This window comes from Pezoporus flaviventris, unplaced genomic scaffold (assembly GCF_033815535.1).
Source record: "Pezoporus flaviventris isolate CSIRO_AGI_PZ_B2104156 unplaced genomic scaffold, CSIRO_AGI_Pfla_v1 ptg000097l, whole genome shotgun sequence".
Lineage (NCBI taxonomy): Eukaryota > Metazoa > Chordata > Aves > Psittaciformes > Psittacidae > Pezoporus > Pezoporus flaviventris.
The window spans coordinates 4833666-4858045 of record NW_026892645.1 but is presented as its reverse complement, the minus strand read 5'-3'; the positions used below and the strand labels follow the sequence as shown (position 1 = coordinate 4858045).

Below are 24380 nucleotides of genomic sequence, written 5' to 3'. Positions count from 1 at the left end.
GAAGATAAATTTATGAGTGAATTTATGAATTTGTGAAGCAGGAATAGCTCCTGTAGTGCTTCACAACATGGCTGGGCACACGTTTTCCCACAATGCGGGCTTATCTCCTTTACTAGGAGGTACGACTCATTATTTTAATTCTTATATGCCCGTAAGTCCCAGGTGAAATGACAAGCCTTTTTAAAAGGCATAAAAAGAGTCTGAAATAGAGGAAATCCTATGAAGTGAATAAAATGCATTAGGGAGAGGTGAAGGAGGAGAGGGGGAAGGATTCTGAATCCAAGTAATTAATTTACATTGCTAAAAACGTTCAGAATGCTGAAAGTTCCCATTCTTTTAAGAGTAGCACTGTTTAGTGGCCCACTTCTAAATACTGGTTCAGAAGTGACTTGTGAATTACCAATCCTCAGCCTAAACAGGAGGTGATGTTGAAGACTGAAAATGATTTCAGGATAGATGTTTCCTGGCATAGTAACGCTGACCTTGCCTGGAGACAAAAAGCAGCTGATGTCTCAATGCCTTTTCCAGGTTAGATGAAGACAGAAGTACCCCGAGGCATGCACCTGCAAACCTTTTTATGTTTACTGGCTCTTAGGGTACGATCAAGAACCTGCATGAATACCAACACCACTCACACACTTGAGTCCACAAGCAGTGGTTCGGCCTGGCTTTGGACCTGAGCTTAAGTTACACTGTAGTAACAGAGCTGTGCCTGTTGGGATGGAAGCACTGCATTTCCATATTTGAAAAGTCTACATTTGCACATAAAAATAATTAATGCATGTTTTTCAAAAACTGTTTCATGTAATTTAAAGCTTTCTTTGACTGCAGACAGATTTGCTATAATTGGAATGTATATATGGTTTTGCTAATCTCTAGTGATCAAACCAAGTGTGTGATCCTCTCTAGTTAGACTCAGACAGAGTCCGCTTCAGATGCTGCAGTGAGTCCAGCAGGTTCTGAATGTTCATTATTTAGCAAAGATTGAAAAGCTGAAAAAATAATGAATGTCTGTCTCACAGACATGATGGTATCCAAGTTAAAAAAAAGAAGAAAAAGCAACCAACCCCCCCAGCCATATGCATACATCCTAAATGACTACCCACCTTTCCCCCAGAAACCGAGGATTAAGGCAGAGGCAGATTAAAGAATGCATCGTTATAGGTCTATTATTCTTCAACTTTTCACTTTCAATCAAGACACACATTTGTAACCAAAAAACTGCTGAAAGCACAATTTCAGGGCATCCTCTGCATGCGAATTAAACTGGGGCTTTTTTTTCCCAGTGCCTCACTCTCCCAACCCACCCCCAGCATAAGTAACAAGAGGCCATTTTCTGAAGGTCGTCTGAACGATTTCAAAGGCGATAACAAATCAGAATGTTCCCTGCATCTAATATCAAACAGGTCCAGTGCCAACACTTATTAGAGAAATCGGATTCAACCCCCTCTTCACCCAAACACACACACATCCAGCTTTGAAGTGGAAAGAATGCAGGGATCAGAAATTACCCAAGAGACAGCTCTGCCTGCCTTTGAAGCTTTCCTTTGATACTACCATTTCTTTTCCTCTCTTACGCTAGGAGGCTAAAAGATGCCTTTTCTTATTGATATGGGGTAATTAATGAAGCCATAGCATTAACACAACCCAAGTTCCTTAACATGATAATTCAACAGAGACACTTATGTTTCTTCAGTTAAGTCTCATGGATGCAGAAGCAGGAATCTGGCTAGGCATCAATGTTAAGTACCCACTCTAAATACACCCTGCCAAGGTGGTTCTTGGTCTCTTCATCCAAAGAAAAGCAGGGTATTATTATGCCAAAAATTCCTGATATATTTTTATTGGCAGACCAGAGCTACTAATGGCTCAGCTGACAATAAGCTTGCCTTGCAAAGGTGAGCTGCATTTGGCTTCATTTATTCAGGAATCAGGACAACACTAGTAATTAATTACTATCCATTGTTAAATTCCAGTGCAAAATGAGCATGTCAAAGATTGAGATGAAGGGTGGCACGGTGCCATCACTAGAACCATGAGGCTAATTAAAATGCATCAGTGTGTGGTGGACACAATGGGTTAGTACAGTAAGCAAGAGACTGCAGAGCGATCAGCATAGAGAAACCTACAACGTGTCACAGGCTGCCAGATCTCACCTATTGTTTTTGCAAAGTGTCACCAAAAAATGTCTAAGTTATGCAGCTGGCAACTTGGCAAAGACATATTCTGCAGGGTTTATGAATAATTCAGGAGAGAAGTACACAGTGCACTTAAGAAATGCAACAATTCTTCGTCTGGATAAGCAAAGCTTGAAAATAAACCCCAGAATGTAGTGTCTTATTTTATTCACTGAAAGCTTAAGACTTCTATTTTTTTCACCCTAATTTTGAAAGTATCTAAATCTGTAAGAGGGAGTACCCAATTTAACTAGACTTCAGTAAAGCAGAAACCATGTGAAGCTTTCACAGAAGTACCTGTCAACCTACATAGCACAATGTACAAGCACACAGCAAGCTACAGCAACCTGGAGACTGCAACGTCAGCTTTCCTGTGTAACTGCTAGTTACACAGCTCCACAACTACAAGAAACACTCGTATTTGGTTCTTTTTCTAGACTTGCCTGACTAATGGACCAGAAACTTATCAACACCACTGCTGTTGGCATTCCTCTCTTCCCTTTTTCTTCCCAAAATCTGCTCGAAGAGTTGTACTTTCAGAGATAAATGATGACTCCCCTGATCTGCAAGCAAATTGTTGGCCTCTGCTGTGCACAGTCCATTTTTCACTTACTATCAGTGATCATTCAGTCTCCTGATGACAACCACCTCTTCTTTCACCGAATACTGCTGAATACATTTTGTTGCCCCTAAGCCCGCTCTACTTAAAGAACACCCCCCTATTGAATCTTACTTTTGTTACTTAAGGTACCTTCTGCCTGGTGCAGTTTGGAGGATGACTCAACAGACCTGCATTCAGCTATTTAAGTGAAAAGAAGCACAATGCCTTACTCAGTGTCCCTTCTTCAGCATGGCTTACAGAAAAGACAGCACCTCCAAGATTACTATATTATATGATACCACCCCTACTTAATCTTCTGGCTGCTGTTTACAAATATTAAATGCTTCCTAGGAATACATAAGCTAACCCCCAAATCATTGCTGATTTACTGTGTGAACTGCTCACTGGAAAAATGATCATCTCCTACTGTGATCCTGAGGGTTCTCTGTATTTTTGGTATTTAATAAAGATGACAGTGGCAATCTCTTTTTTTCATACCCTTCTGTGCCTCTTCTGAATGCTAGTGCATTTTTCCCCTCTATCAGGCTAGAAACTGTGAAAAGTGAAAAGCTCACTGGAGCACTTTCCCAGCAGCATCTGTTGCGACAGGGAAAGAATTGGAATGGACTTATGTTTGCAATTGACTGTAATCGCTCATTCCCGGCAGGCACAATAAGGAAAGTGGATCATTGCAAGAGCACAATCTTATTCTTAATTCTCCAATTACCAGTACAGTTAATTAGTGAAAAAAAGAGGGAGCTCACTGTTTGTCAATATGTGCTCCTGTTGGCAAAACTAGCAAGCTACGCAATTATTCAATCTCCCAAGCCAAATTTACTCATGATTTAAGCGGATGAAACTCCAATTCTACTTAAGTCAAAGGAAATGTTCCTATTTATACCTGAAATGCAGACCTTCAGGTTTGCAAAAGCCCTGGGATGGCCCAAAGGAATAGCAAATTGCCACGTAAAGGTCACAGGTCCATGCATCCTTGTGGGAGCAGTCACATAGCCAAGACTTTGGACACACAAAGCTAAATTGGTAGAAAACAGACTCCCCAACAGACTGGCTTAAAGCAAGAAAATAAGCCAGGTGTTAGCAGTGATGCTCTGGAGAAGGTGAACTGCTCCCCACTGGCAGCAGACAAAGGGTAGTGCCCTGTGCCCAAAGCTGGCCTTGGCAAGTCCTATTTCCCCCTCGCAGCAAGTGATGACAGAGAAAAGGTACATGGCTCTCAGGAGAGTTAACCTTGAGCTAAACATAAGCCCAGTGCCAGATGCTGAGTTTCAGAAAGGAATTCTTTTACTTAGCTTTTCAGCATATAGAGCATTATTGTATTTCAAGGGAGCTTCAAAGGAAGCTGGATTCATCAGAGAAAATGAGCACACCCAGATGAAGTGTGACACAGGAATCCATCAAGCACTCTCAGTGCTCTTTCGGCAGACTATCATTTCACTTCCGAGCAGAACTTGGGGTGAAGAGGGGCTGGTGCTATAAGTCTGCATTTATATGCTAATATACAGGGAGTATAGTGCAGCTGCTTCTGCGGCAAAGTGGTATTTAAACCTGCACATCTGAATAATGCAAATTAAAATGAGGCAATTTTTGTTTTACTACTTCTTAGGCCAATCCCCAGCCCTTTGAGTGAGAATGTCTCACCTGGGAGATGCAGCTGTACTATCTCCTTCAGCAGATCAGCTCCTTGCCTTTTCTAGAGAACAGAGGTTCAAACTCAGAGCTACTGAACTCTGGGTCAGTACACAACTTGCCTCTGTGTGCTAAAACACAGTTACCACTTTTGAAAGGGAAAAAAGTCTCACCTCATTATAACATGGCCTATGGGTGCCAAATACTCATCTTGATATAATGAACTTTTTACTTTAATAGGCTTCATAATCGGAAGAGAAAGCTCCAGAGAGAAAATGTGAAACATGGAGGTATTTAGTAGTGGTAAAGGAGAGTCCTGGTGGATGTCTCTGTAAGAGACCATTGCACCCTGAAAACAGAAACAGGCTAAGCTGAAGGCCATCAGGTCCCGTTAACATAACCTGATGCACTAAAGAGAGCCATACGGAGTGTGTGCAGTCAGAAAAAAATTGAGGGTTCAAGCAGGGTGAATTGTTCATAAAACAAATCACTCACGGAAACAGGTAACACTTGCTCTAATAGCTGCTATTCAGAAAGTGCTAATACGAACAAGCAAATTACTGAGGACTACCCACCCCTGATGCTCACAGCTGTGTCTATCAAGTTGAACATAAAACTAGCCTAAGGTTTCCCAAAGGCTCTCAGAAAAGAGAAATCTGAACCTTGGGCTACTGATGTGCTGGTACACTGAAGAAATGTTTTCTCAGCAGACACTATTAACGAGGCAACTGGGGTCTGAGGTGATAAATTAGAAATTCAAGCAAGGGCTTCAGAGCTGAGAAAGAAATCAGACATTTGGATATGAAAAATCCAAGCAAAGCATGATAAATTTAAACCAGAGCATTCTGCAAAGCATCCACAGAGTCTTTTGACATTTTTATCTTTCTGGCGAGTTTGTGATGGTATTTAAATGACAGAGAGCAGCAATCCTAAGTCAAAATAGAATTGAACACTGCTGGATATACAATAACCTACCTTGCCATCTTCAGTATAGACATTTTCATTGTACCCTTTTACTATGGTCCGGTCAATGAAGAGACTCCGCATCACCACTATCACTTTTAGCACTTTTCCTAAGGTAACCTGTCAAGAACAGAAGGACAAAACCAAGCTGAAGGACAGCTGATGGCGTCTGAAGACCACCAAGTTAACAGATTAAGTTGATGCAATTTCAGTTCTCAGTATTTTATAGACAGACCAAAATAAAAGACTTAAACCCAGTGCATGTTATGAAGAAGCGACAGACTATAAAGTGCAGTACAAACATTCATTTGCAACTAAAACTGTATCAATTCACAGTATTCCCTTGTGCAGACATGACACTGCCAAGTAACACTCTCAATTTTATTAACACCACAACTCAATAACTTGTCAAAAACAATGAGCAAATGTGATTATTTTTGATGCATTTGATATTCTCCAATGTAAGCCCTCTTAGAGAAAAAGAATTTGAAAGAAGAATTGGACTCTTCCAGTGCCAGCTTTTAAAAGCATGCCATGAGTTTAATGGAAAACATTTTAGGTCCAACAAAAAAGTAAAATTATTTAAAAGGAAACTACTGCTAAAAAGTAAAAATGTTACATTCTCAAAGGTTTCATTTTCTTCTGTGCAAGTGGTAAAGTGTAAAGAATAAAACCAGTGTCATGGAAAATATATAAGGTCAGTCAGAGTATAACAACAGAAATAAGCCTAAATTTCATTACTGACAAAAATGCAATAACGAAGGCATTTTAACCTTAAAATCGATTTAAATTTCAAAGATGAACTTGCACTTCAATATTGTTGTGATGTCTAACAATAATTCTGTCTTTGTGTTTGGTTACACAGAGATTATTACAAAGCTTTTGTTCACCCATAAAAGCACAAAAGAGATAAAAAAGGAAACAATTGGTTCATTTTAGTAATTCCCAACCAGCAGCAGCTTGTTTTCTATGTCTGCGTTCCAACATTTCATTCAGTATAGATGAACACCCGCTACAACAATTGTGTTTTCATTGCTAGCCTCAGCAGACAAATCCAAGCCCAAAAAAATCAGTCAATACACATCTTTATTGATTCGTTACATGTTTTTCCTTTTTAACTTCTGCTAATGACTCCTATCTCCCACCTTGTTTCAACACGAGTAGCCTCAACCTGATGCCCACTAACAGACTAAAGGGCAGATCAACTCTGAATAATGGGATGCTTTCCTCTCCTTGAGGGAAAAACTGGCACCAATACTTCATCTCCAAACTGATGCAAGGACTGTGCTGCAGGAGGGAAGGAGGGGAAATGGTGGTAGGAATGGCGTGACAATACAGGACTTAGCAGAGCAGTTACCTGAGCTACTGTAAAAATACTGATGTTTCATGGCCTGTGCCATCCACATATCATGAATAGCTTTTTCTGATTCCTGCCTTCTTAAAATAGGTTGGGATTTTCTGAACAGGCATGCAACACCATAGCAGGTGCTGTGAATTTGGGTTTAAATGTCATCTCTTGCTAGGATACTCTGTAGTAAGACCCAGTTAGTCTGCACATAAAGGAAACTGGCAGAGTTATTTCAGCACCAACCACTGCAACAAGTTAAAAATAGACCCAGAGGTGCCTGATCTATGATGCCGGTCATCCACTGGAATCAGAAAGTTCTGTCATAACTGCTAAGATGCTGCTCTACCAACACCCAGATCCAGCTTTATGTATAATATTTTCCATCACCATTGCTTTCACACACTTCCCTGGATGCTCACTTCTTTCCTCTTCCCGTACATTCTGCATTCAAGTTACCTCACATTGCTGCCAGGTAGAAAGAAAACAACACTGGATGAAGTTGATCTGAAGCCTGTGTGGGATGCTCCTGATTTTTCAAAGTGAACAGTGCAACATAACAAGCTGAAGAATCCCATGTTTGGCACTCCAGCTTGCTTACATATACTTATTGTTGGCCTCAAATCTCCCCACAAGATTTACCTGCACAAATGTTTCAAAACGCTTCTGCATTAGCTCATTGCTTTTTCCCAGGTCATCTGTTTTCACACCCTTCCAATGATTCACTACATGCTTTCAGAATCCATCACAGCTACCCAGTTCCCAGCTAACATCCATCATGCAATACCAAAGGTCAAATTCTGCAGACTGGTCCAGAACAGTAGCCTAAATCACGCACTTGTTTGAATGTCAAAACCAGCAGGGTTATGCTGTCTCCACATGCATAAGGAGCTGGATAAAGGTGTCCTGGGTTCAGCAGTAGCAGTCATGTTTCTCCTCCTTGGTAGCTGGTGCAGTGCAGTGTTTTGACTTTCGGCTCGGGAACAGAGCTGATAGAGATGTTTTGGTTTGGCCAAGGACTTTGTGAGCCTCATGCTCTGCCAGGGAGGAGGGGAAGCCGGGAGGAAGCAGAGACAGGACACCTGACCCAAACTGACCAAAGAGGTATTCCATACCACAGCACGTCATGCCCAGGGATGTAACTGGGAGTTAGCCGGAAGGGCGGGGAGACTGCAGGGTTGGAGGAGGTGTCGGTCGGAGCTTGGTCGGGCCTGGGGGGCGAGTTAATGGTCAGCTGGTGCTGAGGTGTTGTATTCTCTTCCCTTGTTATTTCCTTTATCATTATTATTACTGGTGGTAGCAGTAGTGATTTGTGTTATACCTTAGTTACTAAACTGTTCTTATCTCAACCCGTGGGAGTTGCATTCTTTTTGATTCTCCTCTCTGTCCCTCCGGGAGCAGGGGGAGGGAAAGAAAGTGGGGGAAGTGAGCGAACGAATTACCTGACTGGGTTTAAACCACGACAAAAGGCTATGTATAAGGCTATGTATAAAGGCTGTATAAAGGCTATATAAGGCTGTATATAAGGCTGTATAAAGGCTATGTATAAGGCTATGAGCTGCCTGAGTAAGGCACTGTCCTTGCAATCTCAACTTGCCCAAGGGTTAGTGCAAGGGAGTCCTCTCCATGAGTAGGGGCACCCAGGCGTTGTGGTAATATGAATAAACCACTGAATACGTTGCGACATTGCTGGGTTACTGCTAGGTTGCCTGAATTAGCTCTTACAGTGTTCTGCCACCAAAATAGAAAGCTTTCCTATCTTGTGCCGCTGTTTTGACATGGGATTCCTGCAGATTTTACACTGGTTGGAAGAGACATAGGGACTTGGATGATTTTTGTAGGACTGTATCATTAGTTAAGTCTGACAGAAGCAGTAATTTTGTAAAACTAAGCATAGCTCAGAGAAATTACAGTTCAACATTTTAACAGCATTGAAAGAATGAGGCTAGTAGTACAAAGAATGAACAGCCTGTCACTAGACTAGAGGATGCTATGTGATTTGGAAGCCAAAGGTATGCTCCGTAACTATTTTAAGGTTAAAGCACATTCGATATTGTACACCATAAATGGGATACACTTTATTCTCTCCTCTAATAATCAGGTTTTCAGGACTTAACATTTTTGTTCATCTCAAATCATGTTTTCCAGCAAACCATTTTCTTTCAATGCCTGCTCAACTTAGCTAACTGGAGTCCGTGGGCAGAAAAGATCTATGTATGGAATATAATTTACACCTATAATCATGCAACTGTGTCCCTACAGATCACCTGAAAGAAGGTAATAAAAAACTAATGGCTCTGGTATAAAAGTAATTTGGTGGTTCTTCTCTGAGCTCCAGTAGTGCAGGTCTCTCTTTCTGCCAGTCAGGACTCACCCAGATGATCCCCATTGACAGGGCATCGAAATGTCCCTGCATTTCCACAGCTACTAACTGAAAGAAAATTCCTTCATTAGACAGAAAAGATACCTTTCAGTTGTGACAACCAACAATTTCCTTTCCAAGCCAACTTTTCCTATTAAATCTCAACTTCTTCTGTCGATATCCTGTTAAGACAGCACTTGGCTTTATAATATTTTGCCTGAAGGATATACGCCAACTCGTCCTTGATGTAGAAAATTTTAATTCAGATCAATACATGTACAAGGTCACTTTAAAATTCAATTAATATGAATTAAAAAATATGCCCCACAGTTCTGTGAGCTGAAAATGGAACAACTGCCAGTTAAATACTTCTGTAGCTTCTGTTTTGGTCTGTGTAATAACAATGTTCTTCTATCTTCCTCTTAACTAAAGTATACTAAATTCAGCCGGTTAAGTTATTCATAAACCCTCTGCTTCTTAAAATGGCAAGCTCCAGAAGAAGGTAGGCCAGGCAGCTGACTGAAAGCTGCAATATTATGCAGCTTTTCTGACAAAGATATATAAAATAAAAATCTTCTTGAAATACCCCAGTTTTAAAAATATTTTGTCTATCACCAAGCTAATTCTCAAGGAGCAGATGACAGCCAGAGCATGCCAAGGAAGGGGGAGGGGGAAACAGAATAATCACTGAGAATGGCTTTGATAATTTCTCCTAAGACTGCTAAAAAAGTTCCCATTTAACAACACTTATGATTGGAAAAGAAGAAAGTCCCTCTCCAAATAAGTGAGAATCAGGGTGAAAATGAGTTTACAAAGTGAAAAGGATTAAAATTCATTTACCATAGCAGACTTCTGCCTGGAGGAAAGAGCTTGAAATCCCCCCCTTTAATTCTGTCTCCTCGCTGAAACTAATACCAAGTGAAAAGCCCTTTTATAAACAATTTTAAACATGCATTAACAAAAGTTCCCTCTCAAAATGTATTTCAAAGTTTGCTATTAGGGAAACGTGTGCTGAAAACACCAAGCTCCAACTTTGCAAAGAACTCCCAGAGCTGCAGATTTCCTCTCAGCATTCCAGGGAATTTGCTGCTGATTTGAGCTGCAGATGCTCTGCAATGCAGAGCTAAAAGACAGACAACATTATTTTCAGTTAACATGGGGACCTCCCTGCTTGGATTAAAAGGAGCACAAGTTTGTGTGTGTTCTTTATCCACTTTAGGAAACAAAAGAGCTTCAAACTAGAGATGTAACCAGGCTGTACAGCAGCGAAAGGCCAGATGCCTGTTCTCTGCCATAGAGCCAGCCACAAAGATGCCTGGAAATCGTATTTATTTATACGAAAAAATAAGGCTTCTTTATTAAAGTAAAAAAGAAAAAAAAGAGAGAGAAAAGCACCCTCAGACTTTCAACTCTATTTTTTTCCTGTGTCTCATCTGCTGCTGGTATGAATTCTGTGCTTTCCTTCACATGCTCATTACTCTTTAATGATGCCTATTTGTAAATAGCAAGATAAGATGCAATTAAGCCATTAGAGTCTAAACAAACAAACATACTAATTGGGTTCTTTACAAGGATTTCTTTTTTTCATGCAAGGGCTGGAATTTACCTTTCATTAGTCTAACCTAATTGCACTAGTGCAGGAGAAAAACTCAACATAAATGAAGGGCTTTAAATGATTTTGCCATATTAAGGATGAGCTGGTGATCCTCGCCCTCGGTAACATGCCGCATTCCCATAGTAAGGTGAATAAACCGGCACAGGATATGGCTGAAAGGTTAAAAGAACAGATTTTGCTAGTGGCCAGTCACACTTCTGGAAGGGTCACACTAGTCCAGCATCGCTACAGATGATCAAATGGATTCTGTATCTCTTTTCCATTCTTAATTGTAGCAGATGAGAAATTTTACAGGGATGATACTGATGTCTGATTTTACAGACTATAAGTCTATGGGAAGACTCTTCCTCATCTATCCCATTCTGGTATTAGACAAGCAGAGAATAATTTATAATTTACACGGCATCTCATGCTTGCATAGTCTGGTGATCCAACACATTCTTCTGTGTATATACCCTCAAATGCTGGCTTACTGCTTTTCAAATGCTGGATCTCAACAGACTAACTGTGAAGCCTCCGCAAGCCCAACAGTCCCAATATGAGTTCAGAAGCGATTCCTCCTCATCCAGCACACACACGAGATCCTGAAACATCCCAGTAGTTCCACTGAACACCATAACCTAGGAAGTGTCTCCAAGAGAGTAAATCCCTAAATGAACTTTCACCCCATGTGCCTAAAATTAGGTGCCTAAGCCACCAAAGGTGATCAACAGATCTACATCCCCATCATGAACCCGCCTAACTGTACCCAGCACCAGATTCCCAATGAACCACCAGACTGGTGAGGAGGAATGCCTACACTGCTAAGCGTTTGGGAAAAAGAGATGATTTTGAAAATAACAAATTAAATTGTTTCCAATCAAGTACAACATCAAAAGCAGTTTCAAATCACTTCATAGATTTCTCCCTCTCCTCCCAGTTCTTCAACATCAGGGGCTCTTGAACACAAATCATTTTGGTGGCCATTCTGAATGGATAAATAATACATTTCAGAATCCATTTTTACAACAAAAAATAACAGCAATTTTATGCAAAACACTGATAAACAAAAACGAGACAAGAAATTATTCAGTTTTAGTGAACAGATGTCTAGCCGATTTGCAATTAATACAGCCCACTTCCATACAATCAGACTGTTTAAAACGCTTGGAACAAGATTTGAAAGTTCAAATGCAAATGTGCCTGATTTTATGGAGAACGAATAAAACTGTACAAAAACATATTTCAAACTTTTATATGAGAGACCCATTTATACAGTTTATACATTTATAAAATTAATTTACCATCAAAAAGTTATAGATAACATGAAAAGAAATTCTTTCTGCCATGAGCTTTGGTTTGGCAGAAACAATTCAATTTTTCAAATTGGCAGCTAGTTATATATGTCATTATGCTTTAGAAACAGCTCAAATTACAGATTATTATTCATTCATCTCTAAAAACATTTACCCAGTTTTTGTAACTTGCTGTAGCAGTGCTTTGCTATAGTTTTACAAACACTGGGGATACAGATGACTTTAAAGACAAGGTAGGTAGGTCCCAGACGAAGACAAGAAAGTAAGTTTCTATGCCAGGACTAAGTAGGTGCATGACCCTGAGGAAGTCATATTTATCAACTGGAAAAGTGAGGCTAATTGCTACTGTTTTCTAAATAATTTGTGATATTAATGAACTAATTGTACACAGCTATTGTTTCACATATACAGAACTACTGTGAATTTTGATAAGAGAAGCAAGATGTGTGAAGTAATCATATAATGATCACAGCATCAAATGATGGTATTAGAAAAATAAAGTATGCAACTAATCATTTTAAAAACGTAAAAATTTTGGCATTTTTCATTAATTAAAAATCAGATTATGTTTTCTTAACATACAAGATGAGGTTTATCTATTTACAATTCCTGTCATTTGACCAACACAATCTCATGGAAACCTTAAGGAGTCTGCAGTTCCCCCTGCTGCTGCTGGAAATTAATTTTGCATAACACGATTATTAAAGCAGATATAATTCTATGTTTAAGTCTTTTTTTATGCATAGTACGATTAAAAGACTAATTGAAAAATCACTAGTGAAGATTGGGATTAAACAGCACCTTGAAATGCCATGATAAACTGCTTTTAAAATCAGCTGAGAATTTCACACAGCTCGGAAAGGTTTCAATTATTTATGTGTTTGGTCTGTGTAGCATAAATCTAGACTAATGAGGTACAATTGCTATGCATAAATCTAAAGCATGAAAAAACTCTTTATTGTCTGGAGAAAGCAGGAACCTCAGAGGACCAGGAGGTAGGAGCCTTTCAAGACAGCATTCACACTCTCAGGAACAGTTTATTTTCCTTTTTGTTTACGTGAAAGCTGCACCCTAGTTAGGGAGAACCCAGCTTAACACAAAGGTTACTTGCCAGAAGTGTTTGACATAGCTGCTAATTATTCCTCTTGAAACACTGGATGAATGTTAGACTGTGAAAGACTCACCTCTACAGCTAAGGACATAAATTGATTTCCATGTGCACAGGAAGTTGTAGGCTCCAGGGATGAAACATTCTTTATTAGGTCTTTTTCCTAAAGATTATTTCTTTGGCAAGGTCTCCAGCTATTCTGAAGGTTCAAAGAACCTCACCAGCGCTCCTTTCCTCTCCTTCCCCATCTCCTTCCATTTGCACATTCTTAAAATATGTATAAGTGCTTACCAGTGCCTTTGAAGATGGAGGCTCTTTTTCTCTGGTAAATGGAATGATTGTGTTTAAAGATGTATTAATGTAACAACAAGACCTCTGTGTCAAAGACCTTCGTAAGTAACAGCAGGTATGACATGAACAGTCCAAGGATGCAAATGGTTGAGATTATACAGTGAGCTAATTAACTCTGAGCAAACAGCACGGTTTGAAATACTTTTAAAGGAAATAAGCATTATCTGAATTCTTTGGTATTGTGATAAATCAGGCTGCTGCAAGGGAGCTACTCCAGATCTAACTTGGGATAAGTTCAGAGTGAGAAATCACAAGTACTTAAGAAAACTCCCTTCTGGGGGAGGTGCTCTTCACACTGCCCATCCTGCAGCACCTTTCACTGAATGATTTGTGGCTGAAAACAGCAAAAGCTTTTGTAGCAGTCAGGGCCAGATGGAAAGTGCCATATTGGCAACATCAACTGAGACAGATGGGAAAGAGGGAAAACCTGCCTAAAAGAAAAAATGATAAACCCATCACACAATCACATACAAAAATACTTTAAAAACAATCTTTTTGATCTCTGATCCAAGGAAAATATGCATACCACTGGTTCAATGTGGGCCTGCTAGCTTGTAGCAACATAATGTCCTTGATTTAGAGAACAACTGCAACATGGAATTCACTAAATTACTACTGCTTGTAAAAAAGGGCTTCTTTTAATAAGATAGGGTCGAAGGGTGGTAACTGTACTTATCAGTTAACATCCAAGATAACTGACCTTATTTCCTAATGGGGCCTGAACCTTGAAAAACATCTGTTTTTTGCCCTCAACAAGTGGAAGGTACTTAATATATGCAAAGAGGAGCTGCTCTAAGAGAATGGAAAGGGTTTCAAGGTAAAGAAGTAAAACTAGGTATTCTTCTATGGCAAAATAGTTAAATACAAAATCAGCTTAAGAGGAAACGCATAAGCTTCCAAGACTTACAGCTTCTTAAGACTGCACTGATGATTTCAATTCTTTTCTAGAATATATTGTTCCACTTGGAAAACTCACCAATTGCAGATTAAATTTTTAATGCCAGCTGTTTATTTTAACCTCTGACTGGGTTAATCTCTTGCAAATTTGGGGCTATTCAAAGTTAATAATGGGATGTCAGACAGTTGATTAACTAGAACTATAATCACAGCTATACTTATAATAGAGAAATTAACAGAACCTTTGAAAAATACAGGCAAAGTTGTAACCACGATAGGATTTTAAAGTCAACAAACTCTAAAGCCAGTATAAAATCTAAGGAGCGATTCTACTGATGACTTATATTGAGGCAACAATTTTGTTTCGACAAAACACCTGATTTTCAGATTTGTTTTACTGTTTGCTTAGAAGCAAGAAATATACTCACATGTATGCTACACTCAAGGTTTTTGTAATAGCCTTTGAGAGAAAGGAAAAAATAAGAGGAAGTACCATGAGAAACCTGAGGTGGAAAAGACTGGTCTGGTCTCAGTTCTTCACCTGTGTATATAATGTATTTTCTAGTTTTATTAAAGATTTGGAAAAGCTGCGACTTCTGCCTTTCACCCTGTTAGAGGAAAGCCGGCATCCAACTGCCATGCTGCAGACTCCACCTCCACATTGCTGTTCTTAAAGACTTCTCTTGCTATAAGCACAACAGCTGCTTGTGAAAACTGGTGTAAACAATAGGTTCTTCTGGAATGAAATCTTGCTTGGTCAGGCAGAAATAAGTCGAATATATTGGACTTGTTTATCTCTAATCCAGCCTTTATCGCTCATTTACTTCAAAGGCAAACTCTTGACTTCATCATCTAACAGAGATCCACTGACCCAAGACCAATTTGAACAAATTTAAATCATTTTGGTTTCCTCCTTCTTTTCTTCCTCCCACCACACTTTTCCTTCTTAATTATCATGATTAAGACTCACTCATTGCCAAGACGAACACAGGGAAGAGTTGAGCTTGTGCTCGTATTTCTACAAACAGATTTAAAAGTGAAAACTAACAGACCTTTCATTTAAAGGTGAAATTTGTTCTATCACCCACCTGCTTAAGAGCAAGAAAGATCCTACATGGTTGTGGTGAATGAAGAACAGTATGTTTCTGAAAAGATCTGGCTGTAATAACGTGCATTTTAGGAACAGTAATTCAATGTGTCAAGAAATCCATCTCGAGGCATTAATGACCCAACTTACCAGAAGCATTGCAGAGGTTCCGTTTGGCCGGGATAGCTGGATAGACATTTCGGGAAACATCCTATCAATCCGATTGATCACATCATCAACGTATCTACCAAATAATCCAAAACGACAGAATTAACACACATGCTCCTTACTATCACTCCTTTTCAGCAACATCCACAGGACTTTCTGAATTAGATTCTCTTTGATACCCACATATTCCTCAAAAATGCATGCAAGTATAATTTAAAAGTTATTGATAAGAGGAAGCAAACCAAAGCCCTGTGTAAAGTGTTGTGAAAATTAACTACTCTGCTCTTAAGAACTTACACACTTCTAATTTTTGCCATAATTTTTCTATACTCTTCCCTCAGGGGGTAAAAGGATATGCTATCAGAATTACTCTTCCAGTGCAGGCATTCATAGAATGTCACCTCCTCACTCTTTCTTTGAGAAACTAAACAGACAGAGGTTTTATCAAAGTCTTCACACTATTTCCAGTTTGTTTGGAGGTTTTTTCCTGAATCTTTGCAATGTATTTCATGCACGGTGACTCTAAAATTGGCTTCTACATTCCAGAAGTTTCTCTGGAGTGATCAAACAGAAGTAAAATAATACCCCTTCTTCTGGGTATAATCCCTCTACTTATGCAGGCCAAAGCAAGGCAGTGTAGGGTTGTCTTGGTTCCCTGGTACCTTATTAAGAGCTGACATCCACTAACATTGAAAACTTCACAGACCTTTCTTTACAGAACACATTGCCCCATTCCATGGGCATACTTGCCATCCTTCAGCCATTCTTCTGGACACATTAAAACACACAGTACTTGTTTTAGCAGTCTATATCATCTGCTCACTAATCTGTCCCTTGGTACCCCTCTTGGGTCTCCTGAAGTACAGAGAAGAAGAGAGGAGCCTTGTTACCATACACATCTACAAACTCTGCAACTTGGTCAGATCCGTGAATGCATTTATTGATAAAACTGTTTTCATGCCAGTCCACAGACGTGCTCCGGAAAAAAAAGATTTTGGAAAAAATCAGTTGTCCTGGTTAGATTTAACACTAAAACTGAAAACCTAAATACTTCCTTTTGGCCTACTTAAATAAGGCAAAAAATGCTGAATTCTTGCTCTTCAAAGTGAAGTTCTAATGTTAAGTTGCTAAACCTCTCCCCCTCAAAAAATAATGAGTCGCTATGCTCCAGTTGCTATTTTTGCAAGGGATTAAAAATGAGAACAAATAAAATAAAATCAAGAAAGCCACACTTCAATGGCTGGTGAAGTCATCCCGCTTTGAAAAGTAACAAAAGAATGGAATTACTTATGACAACTCTGCATAAAAATCTTAATCCACACTTCTCGTTGTGTTGAAAAGTTTCCCATTCACTCAAACACTCATTAACAGCTTCCTGATAAGCAAAGTCAAACATCCACAAGCCAAGAACTTTCTTAGGAGGGTGAAAGAGAAGACACCTAAGACACTGCTTCAGGGTGAGTAAGTTACGCACTGACACTATGTACCTAACTAATTTTAAACATCACCAAATCCCATACTTTTGAGGGTTTATACAGGCTCTGAAAACAGCTATTACTTATGTGTGAATAGAGATGACCAATTGTGAAACAGGAAAGGAGAGATTCTGGGTTGCTTGATGAACACATGGTTAGGAACAGAGCTGATAGCCTTGCACACTAGGATGCATTACTTTTCTAGTTTTCCAAGCTCTGGGCAATAAGAAGTTAGAACAAAACACAAAGTTGCATAAAACAAGACACTGACACTGTCTATGTGCGCTACGGAAGGAAAATTCAACTCATTTAAAATCATACAAACAGTAGTTGGACTTGTGCATTTAATCTGTTCAGGTCCTCCTGAAAAACCCAAGCAGACACATACATTTATCCTTTGAAAATGTGATCCAGCTGGCTGGAGGGAATCAATTCTTCAACTCTTTCTTGGACACAATTACTTTTTAAACGTAAAACTTATCTTGACCTCGTGCCTTAAAACTTGACTCAATCCCAACTGCCACCTTATACCTGACAGTATAAGGCAGAACAGAGAACACACAGAGAGCTAGTGAAGAGTCTTCCCTTTATGCAATACACAGCAAAACAGAAACCTTCCCCAACTTGTATTAACCAGCTTTTGAAAGAAGTTAACCAGTTACTGGGATACTTTGGGCTTAGAAGCCTGTTAATTTTGTAGCACTCTTCACAGGTCAGCTGACAAAAAAGAACATTAAATCACACACTTCAGAAAATACACTTTGGCAAGGCTCAGCAACTCCATCAGGCCCATCCACACACATAAGTTGCTCCCTCTCTTCTCAGTCAGGAGGATGTCAGAGAAAATCCGAAGACCAGTATGATAAAAGAGCATTGATGTATGTATGATCATTTGGCCCTTTGCCTTTTTTCAAGAAGACATCAGGGTTTCCTGAGGACTCATCAGAGCAGAAGGATTCTTCAAAGATGCATGTATAATTACTGAATTAGCCTGTCTATATGGCGGCCTCAAATATAAAATGACAAACAACCTCATCTAAGGCAAAATTCTTCTACAGATATGCCCTTCAGAGAGGACATCTGGTAAAACATCTTGCAAAGGGATGGATATGATAAATCAGATGCAGCAAAGTAATGCAAAAGCGTAACTGGTGACGACTCAGAGAACATATGATAAAGACAAGATAAAGTGCACTCCTGAGGCTGTCTGGAAAGAAGGTCAGAAAAAAAGCTGCGGTGTGGAATTCGCTTTGTGGAACTAAAACACATTAATGCCAAAATAAGAAGAATCACAATTTACACATCTCCGTCCAGTTTTAGGAGTTACGGTATTTTTGAGCTATTTATGTTACAGAACTTCTTACGCAGCCAGGGAGAAGCGTAGCACTTAAGGATTGAAAAGTCTAATTTTACTCTGCCAATGAGCACTTCTAACTTTTAACATACTTACCACATCCCAGTTTTCTCCTACTTACAAAAGATGCTGGTTGGAACAAGCATTTACAAACCCAGAAGAAATAACGCAAAGCAGGGAAAAGCAAATGGAAATAGATCTGCTCAAGCATTTGGCATATCTTAATCTTAAGGAAGAAAAAAAATCATGGAATTCTCAGAATTAAATACAAGCTGAAGTTATTTGGTAGTAGCTTTCCTTATCCTAGAAGGGGCATCGTTCCACCACCTAGGGGCTGAACAGAGAGTCTAGACAAACTCCCTCCCCACAGCTTTTCTACCATGCAAAGGATGTTCAAAAAGGTCTGAAAACAGACCACAAATGACTGCAAAAGATCATACACAGTAACCTCCATATCCAGTTATGCACAGTATTTAAACCCTGTTTAGACAGAATTTCATCCTAATTACTCTTCTAGGCCTCCAAAGACAATGTATTAACACCCTGTAAGTGCAACACCCTAAGTTAGTCCCATTCTAGTCAAAAAAGCTTCACATAACTTCACATGCTCTCCAAAGCTGCCAACACTGAATGGTTATTTCCATTTTAATGTAGTAGAATGTTATTTCTACAGACATGCTCTATTGATACTGCTGTGTTTTGACTTTGGCAATCTACTTCACGAACATTAACAAAAACTGAAACTAATTCAAAATATTACACCTCAAATGAAGTCTTGTTTTCAACATGCAGAAAAATCAACACTAGACTAAAGCAACAGATACTCCTTGAAGCATCTCTCTGATGTTTTGCCAATGAGTGTATATATAAATACTTTAGTCCGTATTAGAGGAACAATGCCTGAGACAGACCAAAGACAATTTTGAAGCCTTTTAAGGGATAATTAGCTATGCAAAATATTAAACAAAAACTGCCTTACTGACACATCACGTTGACAAAGCAGAAATAATTCAGGAACCATCTTTGTAGATAAACAGTCTCGTACCATCTCTTTGATTTACATTAAGTCCCTCCCCCAAAAGATAGCAATATAGAAAAGTAATTCATTATGAATGCCTTTCAATTCCACGCTGGACAGATGGCTTAGTTCTCTAATGTGACCTCTCTTTTTTATTTATTTATTTTTACTGGATTAGATCCAGCAAGCCAACGTTAGTGTGATGTTTAACAGCTTAGACAAGATTTTAATAGCATTGATCCCACAGAGCGTTTAACTTGCATGCTGTTCATTTTTTCCACTCAATACAACAATTTAAAGATTAGAAATATAGGTGTTAATGCTAATTTTCCGAGGAGGTCTTTTGGAATAAAGAAAACGTTGCTAAATGATTCTGGGGAGAGAGAGAAAAAGAGACAGAAAAAAAATACACATATAAGGGAGCATAATCTTCCCTAGGTACCCAATGGCAAATACCACATATAAGATGAATAGCAACTCCGTAACTTTGTTCAGTCTGGATTCATGATACCCTGGACAGCAAGAGGGCAAACTCTCCACACGTTCTCTCACTGGCACAGTATTTACTTGCTCCAGAAATATTTTTGTTTGGCTTTCAGTTACTATTTTCAACACAACTAATAATTTCTCTTCAAATCTGATTATTTCAGCCACATGGGCCCTGCAGACTCCTGCAGCATATGTAGCGTTTGCTAATGACTGATCAGTGCAAAGAGCTTGCCTGCACTCTACCAAGATCTATGAACAGCTATTTTTTGCAGAACCAGACTCAATGTATAACTTAAAGCTTTTAGTAATGACACGATTTTAAATATTATGGGTTTTATGAAAAGACTAAACAGTTTTCAGGCAAGCTGATTAGAGAAATATTATATTTTAAAACATACGAGGCAGTCACAGTTCTCGTGTGATTTATTCATCAATGAATTAAAGTTTTAATTTGATTCCACTACCTGCTGAGCAAGTCTCTGCAGGCAGCAAATTCAAGCTGATAGAAGGCTTTTCAGAAGCATCAATTAACAATAGTTATTAAAACAGTGACCTCTGCCAGCTTTTGTGAGATGACACTTCCTGCTTGGATAGGCAGTGAAGAGTGTGAAAAGAAATTCAACAACTCTCACGCTGAGAAAGCTACTTCAAGTCTCAAGACTAAATTAGACAGCTGGCACAATCTGTGACATCTGTACAGCAATCCTGCAAGGTTCTGCCTCTTTCCCCAAATTCCACAGGTTTTGTTGGTTTTGTTTTTTTTTGTGTTAATTCAGGCTCTTGCTCTTTCCTTCTGCAGAACCTCTATAGAATTGCTCACGTTTCCCCGCTCCAGTACTAAAATCACTTGCTTGTTTTGACCAAATTCTCCTCCAGCACTAAGCTTCCTTGCCAGGCTGTCTTCTCTTACCACTGTTAATGCTGTTGTCTTGTTCCTTCTGAACAATCTGCTTCAGTGACTTCCTCTCCTCACCTAATTTCCAAGTTTCTGTTAATGGAAGACTCCATACAGTCTCTTTCTGGCTTGTCTTATTTCCTTCTCTTCCCTTCTCATCTGCACCCTAACTTGGTCTCTGCTACTCCTGCAGTGTTGTGACTCTCAAATTATAAAGGAAAAATGTTATCTCTTTCAAATAACTGATTTTGAACGACAAGGACGTAAGCTGAGGGCAGAAGGGGCAAACCCAAGTCTCTCCAGCTACGCATAATTCTTCAGTTTTATGGCTACAACATATGATCAGCATTAGGGAGTTTCAGCACTGTGTCTTAGTAATATGAATCCACAGGCGTGGAAAGAAGCAAGACAGAATGTGTGGCTTGTAGGGTACAAATGTGCTTAGAGACCTTGGACAAAGGTCCTAAGGAACAAATCTGCTGAGATGCATGCCTAACCCCACTCTGCCCTGCAGGGGAGCAGTGACACAACACATAGCTGAAAGTGCTGAAAGATTCAGCTCCGAACCTGAAAGAAGGCAGATTTCCATTCATTTTTGCAAGTCAGCTTGTTCTCAACTTTGCTATGGATGTTATTTCGGTCATAGAGGAATTACGTTTCATTATTGAGTGGATGTAAAAGATTAAGTTATGTGCCTAAATAGTCTAGAAATGTTTACATATAAACACAGGGTGGTCTGCCTCAAAAGCATATGCACATGTAGCTGTACCAAACACTTCACCATCTGCACTTCTCACTCCCAAAAGGCCAAACCTGGTATAGCACTTCAGGATGCATGTGAAGTCGTTTGGACAGTTCTCTAGAAGGCAAGACAGAGTGTTTAAGGGTTGGATCTACAAAGACATTTAGAAACCCGAGGCTGTGATTCAACAATTTTCAGTCTTCAGCACCAATAGTGACATAAGGCATTGACACATCCCCTCCCGCATGCTGCAGCACACAGCCCCCTCAACTGTGCTGTGCTGGAAGAGCTGGATCACACAATTGAGCTGGCTTTAAAAGAAAATGAAAAAGAAGAAAAATGTATTAGATAAAATCTAAACTGGTTTCATGATTCAGCTCCCTCTGTGGCTGCACACACTGTGTGCCAGCACAATTCCTGCTGGGACCATGCATCATGGGGCTATGAATACTGTACACTGGGGTCATTCTATTACAACGATAAAATATTGGTTTATGGTAAAATGTGCTACTTATAGTGTTGTTTATACAACAAACACAATTCTGAATTCTTCAGTGCTACTGTGACTCCACTGATAAATTACACTATGTAAACCTGCAAGGGATGTCCTCAAGGTACAAGCTGACAGCGATGCTACAAATGCAATGCAGGTTCTCTTGCTGAATGCTTATGAAATGCAAACCTGCCCCTGCACCAGTCTGTAGACATCTGCACACTTACATTAAATATGAACACCTCTTTCATGCACTCTGAACACACACGTTGTCAATATGTCATTTGGTTTTGTAAGAGCGAAAGACATCTGTTCGCAATACTGAATTCTAGTGTATCGCCTTAAAAAGTGTAACTTTAATAAGGAAAACTTTAAGTTACAAATAGAGCCCTTGCAGTCAAACCCCCATTGATATTTTATTATATTGTTGAAATTGCTTTCTTTGTATTTATTGGAACACTCTTCAAAATGCCTTTAATTCACAGCAGTAATCAAGAGAGGAATATGGATATTAGAATGTGTGAAAGCTGGTTAACAAACCAACCCGGCATCTACTTTACAGTCATCACTAGAATCCTGTCTGAGCCTGTTACCAGTCTGTGCTTTATGGAAAACATTAACTCCCTTATACATACCTCGAGAGGAAAAACAGCCCCCCCCATACTATACACCATCAGTAGTAATAGAATTTCAGAAGCAATACTTCACAGCCCATATGCATTGCTTATATTTCCACTTCTTCATGAAACTACATGTTGCTCCACAGCCCTACGACAAATGCTAACAACAGTAATTTTCAGGGACCTGGATGAGAATCGGAATTATTACATCAGTGTTCAGCTACAAAGATGGTTCTTGAATTACTCCTAACTTGTCAAGCAATTTTTGCCCCACCTGTTAGCCTAAATTTGCACATGCACATACGTGTTTTCCATAGAGCAAAGATGTGCCAAAAGTCCTCAGGAGAAACTCAAGCCAAGAGCTCCAGACAGCCTTTTAAAACACAACAAAAAAAGTTAAACGACTGCACAAACTATGACAGTTCTCCCCCCGGGGGTTTCGAGATGGACAATTCTCACCCTACCCACCACCTACAGTTCAGCAGAGTTCATCTGAGGTTGCTTGGCTCTGCACTATAAGGTGAATCCACCTCTCCTGCATTCACTAGTCAATCGTGCAGCGAGGGAGAGGGGATTAAACTGTGACATGCTGATTGTGCTGATGTTCAGTAAACACCAGACGGTGCTTTGACAAAGGCCTCAAACTAATGCACCAAGTTCAGTCCTGCTTCTCAAAAAGACAATGGGCTGGACTGGTTTTCAGCCCACCTGCCCAGCCAGGTCCCGAACAAAGGAAACCAGGCTCCCTGAAAATGGGAAAGTCCCACTGTATACACTGCCTGCCTTACGGGATCCCGATACTGCACATTACTCCACGCTGTCATCCTTGAATTCAGCCTTCTAAAGCTAGAATTCAGTATTTTATAACATGTTATTTTCAGCTCTGCTATTGAAGAATTACATCAATAGCAAAGTCTTCTCACTTTCTTTGTGCTTTATTTCTCCCTCAACAGAACAGAAATTACAGTACTTACCTGCTTTTATGAAAGGAAACAGGTGAAGCATGATACCCATTATGTGTTCTATACCTATGAAAAGCAGCAAGATTTTACCTTTGGATGGAGAGACTGATGAATAGGAAACACAGGATGTCGTGCAGTTAGACCTCTTCATACACTATACATGACCATATGACAAGCACTGCTGGAAGGAAGAGATCTTAGTGATCATTATATTAGGCACATTAAGTCCCAGAAATTAGTAAAGGCAATGCAAATTCCAGAGGATTGGAGGAAGGAAGAATTAAGGATATAACCCTCTGGAGACAGGCTATTATCAAAACAGGTGAGCAGAGCACTTCATGAGACAGGCTTTGTTTGTACCTGTTAAGTTACCAAAGCCTTGGCATTTTCTGCTTTTAAAAACGTGTCCCCTACTTAAATCATGCTCTGATGCTTTGCAGGCAGTATCATGTTGGTTTAAAACATTCTTTAAATTTGCAATACCTCAGTACTCTGAAAACCTGTCTTGCTGGGATTTCTCATCCTCACCATACATTTGGATTAACTTCAGCTAAAACCACTGAGCTTATTGTCTCTGCCATATCCACACTTATGCAAGGAGTCAGACTAGATGACCTTTAAAGGTCCCTTCCAAGCCAAATCATTCTATGATTCTATAATGCAGGCACCAGCATGCACGTGAGAGCTTCAGACTTTATTATTTGATGTATGCAGGG

General features: G+C 39.5%; 1 protein-coding gene across 3 annotated transcripts in view; it reads right to left on the bottom strand.

Annotated features, from left to right (window-relative positions):
• Nucleotides 1–24380, bottom strand: part of MED27 (mediator complex subunit 27) — an 85078-nt gene that overhangs the window by 11763 nt on the left and 48935 nt on the right. For 2 of the 3 annotated variants that reach the window (XM_061476814.1, XM_061476813.1), the window contains exons 4-5: nt 15599–15692; nt 5401–5508 (exon numbers count right to left, since the gene is read on the bottom strand). In XM_061476814.1, coding sequence (XP_061332798.1) covers nt 5401–5508; nt 15599–15692 — 202 coding nt within the window. The remainder of the gene's footprint in view (nt 1–5400; nt 5509–15598; nt 15693–24380) is intronic. The other variant, XM_061476815.1, reaches the window with a different exon arrangement.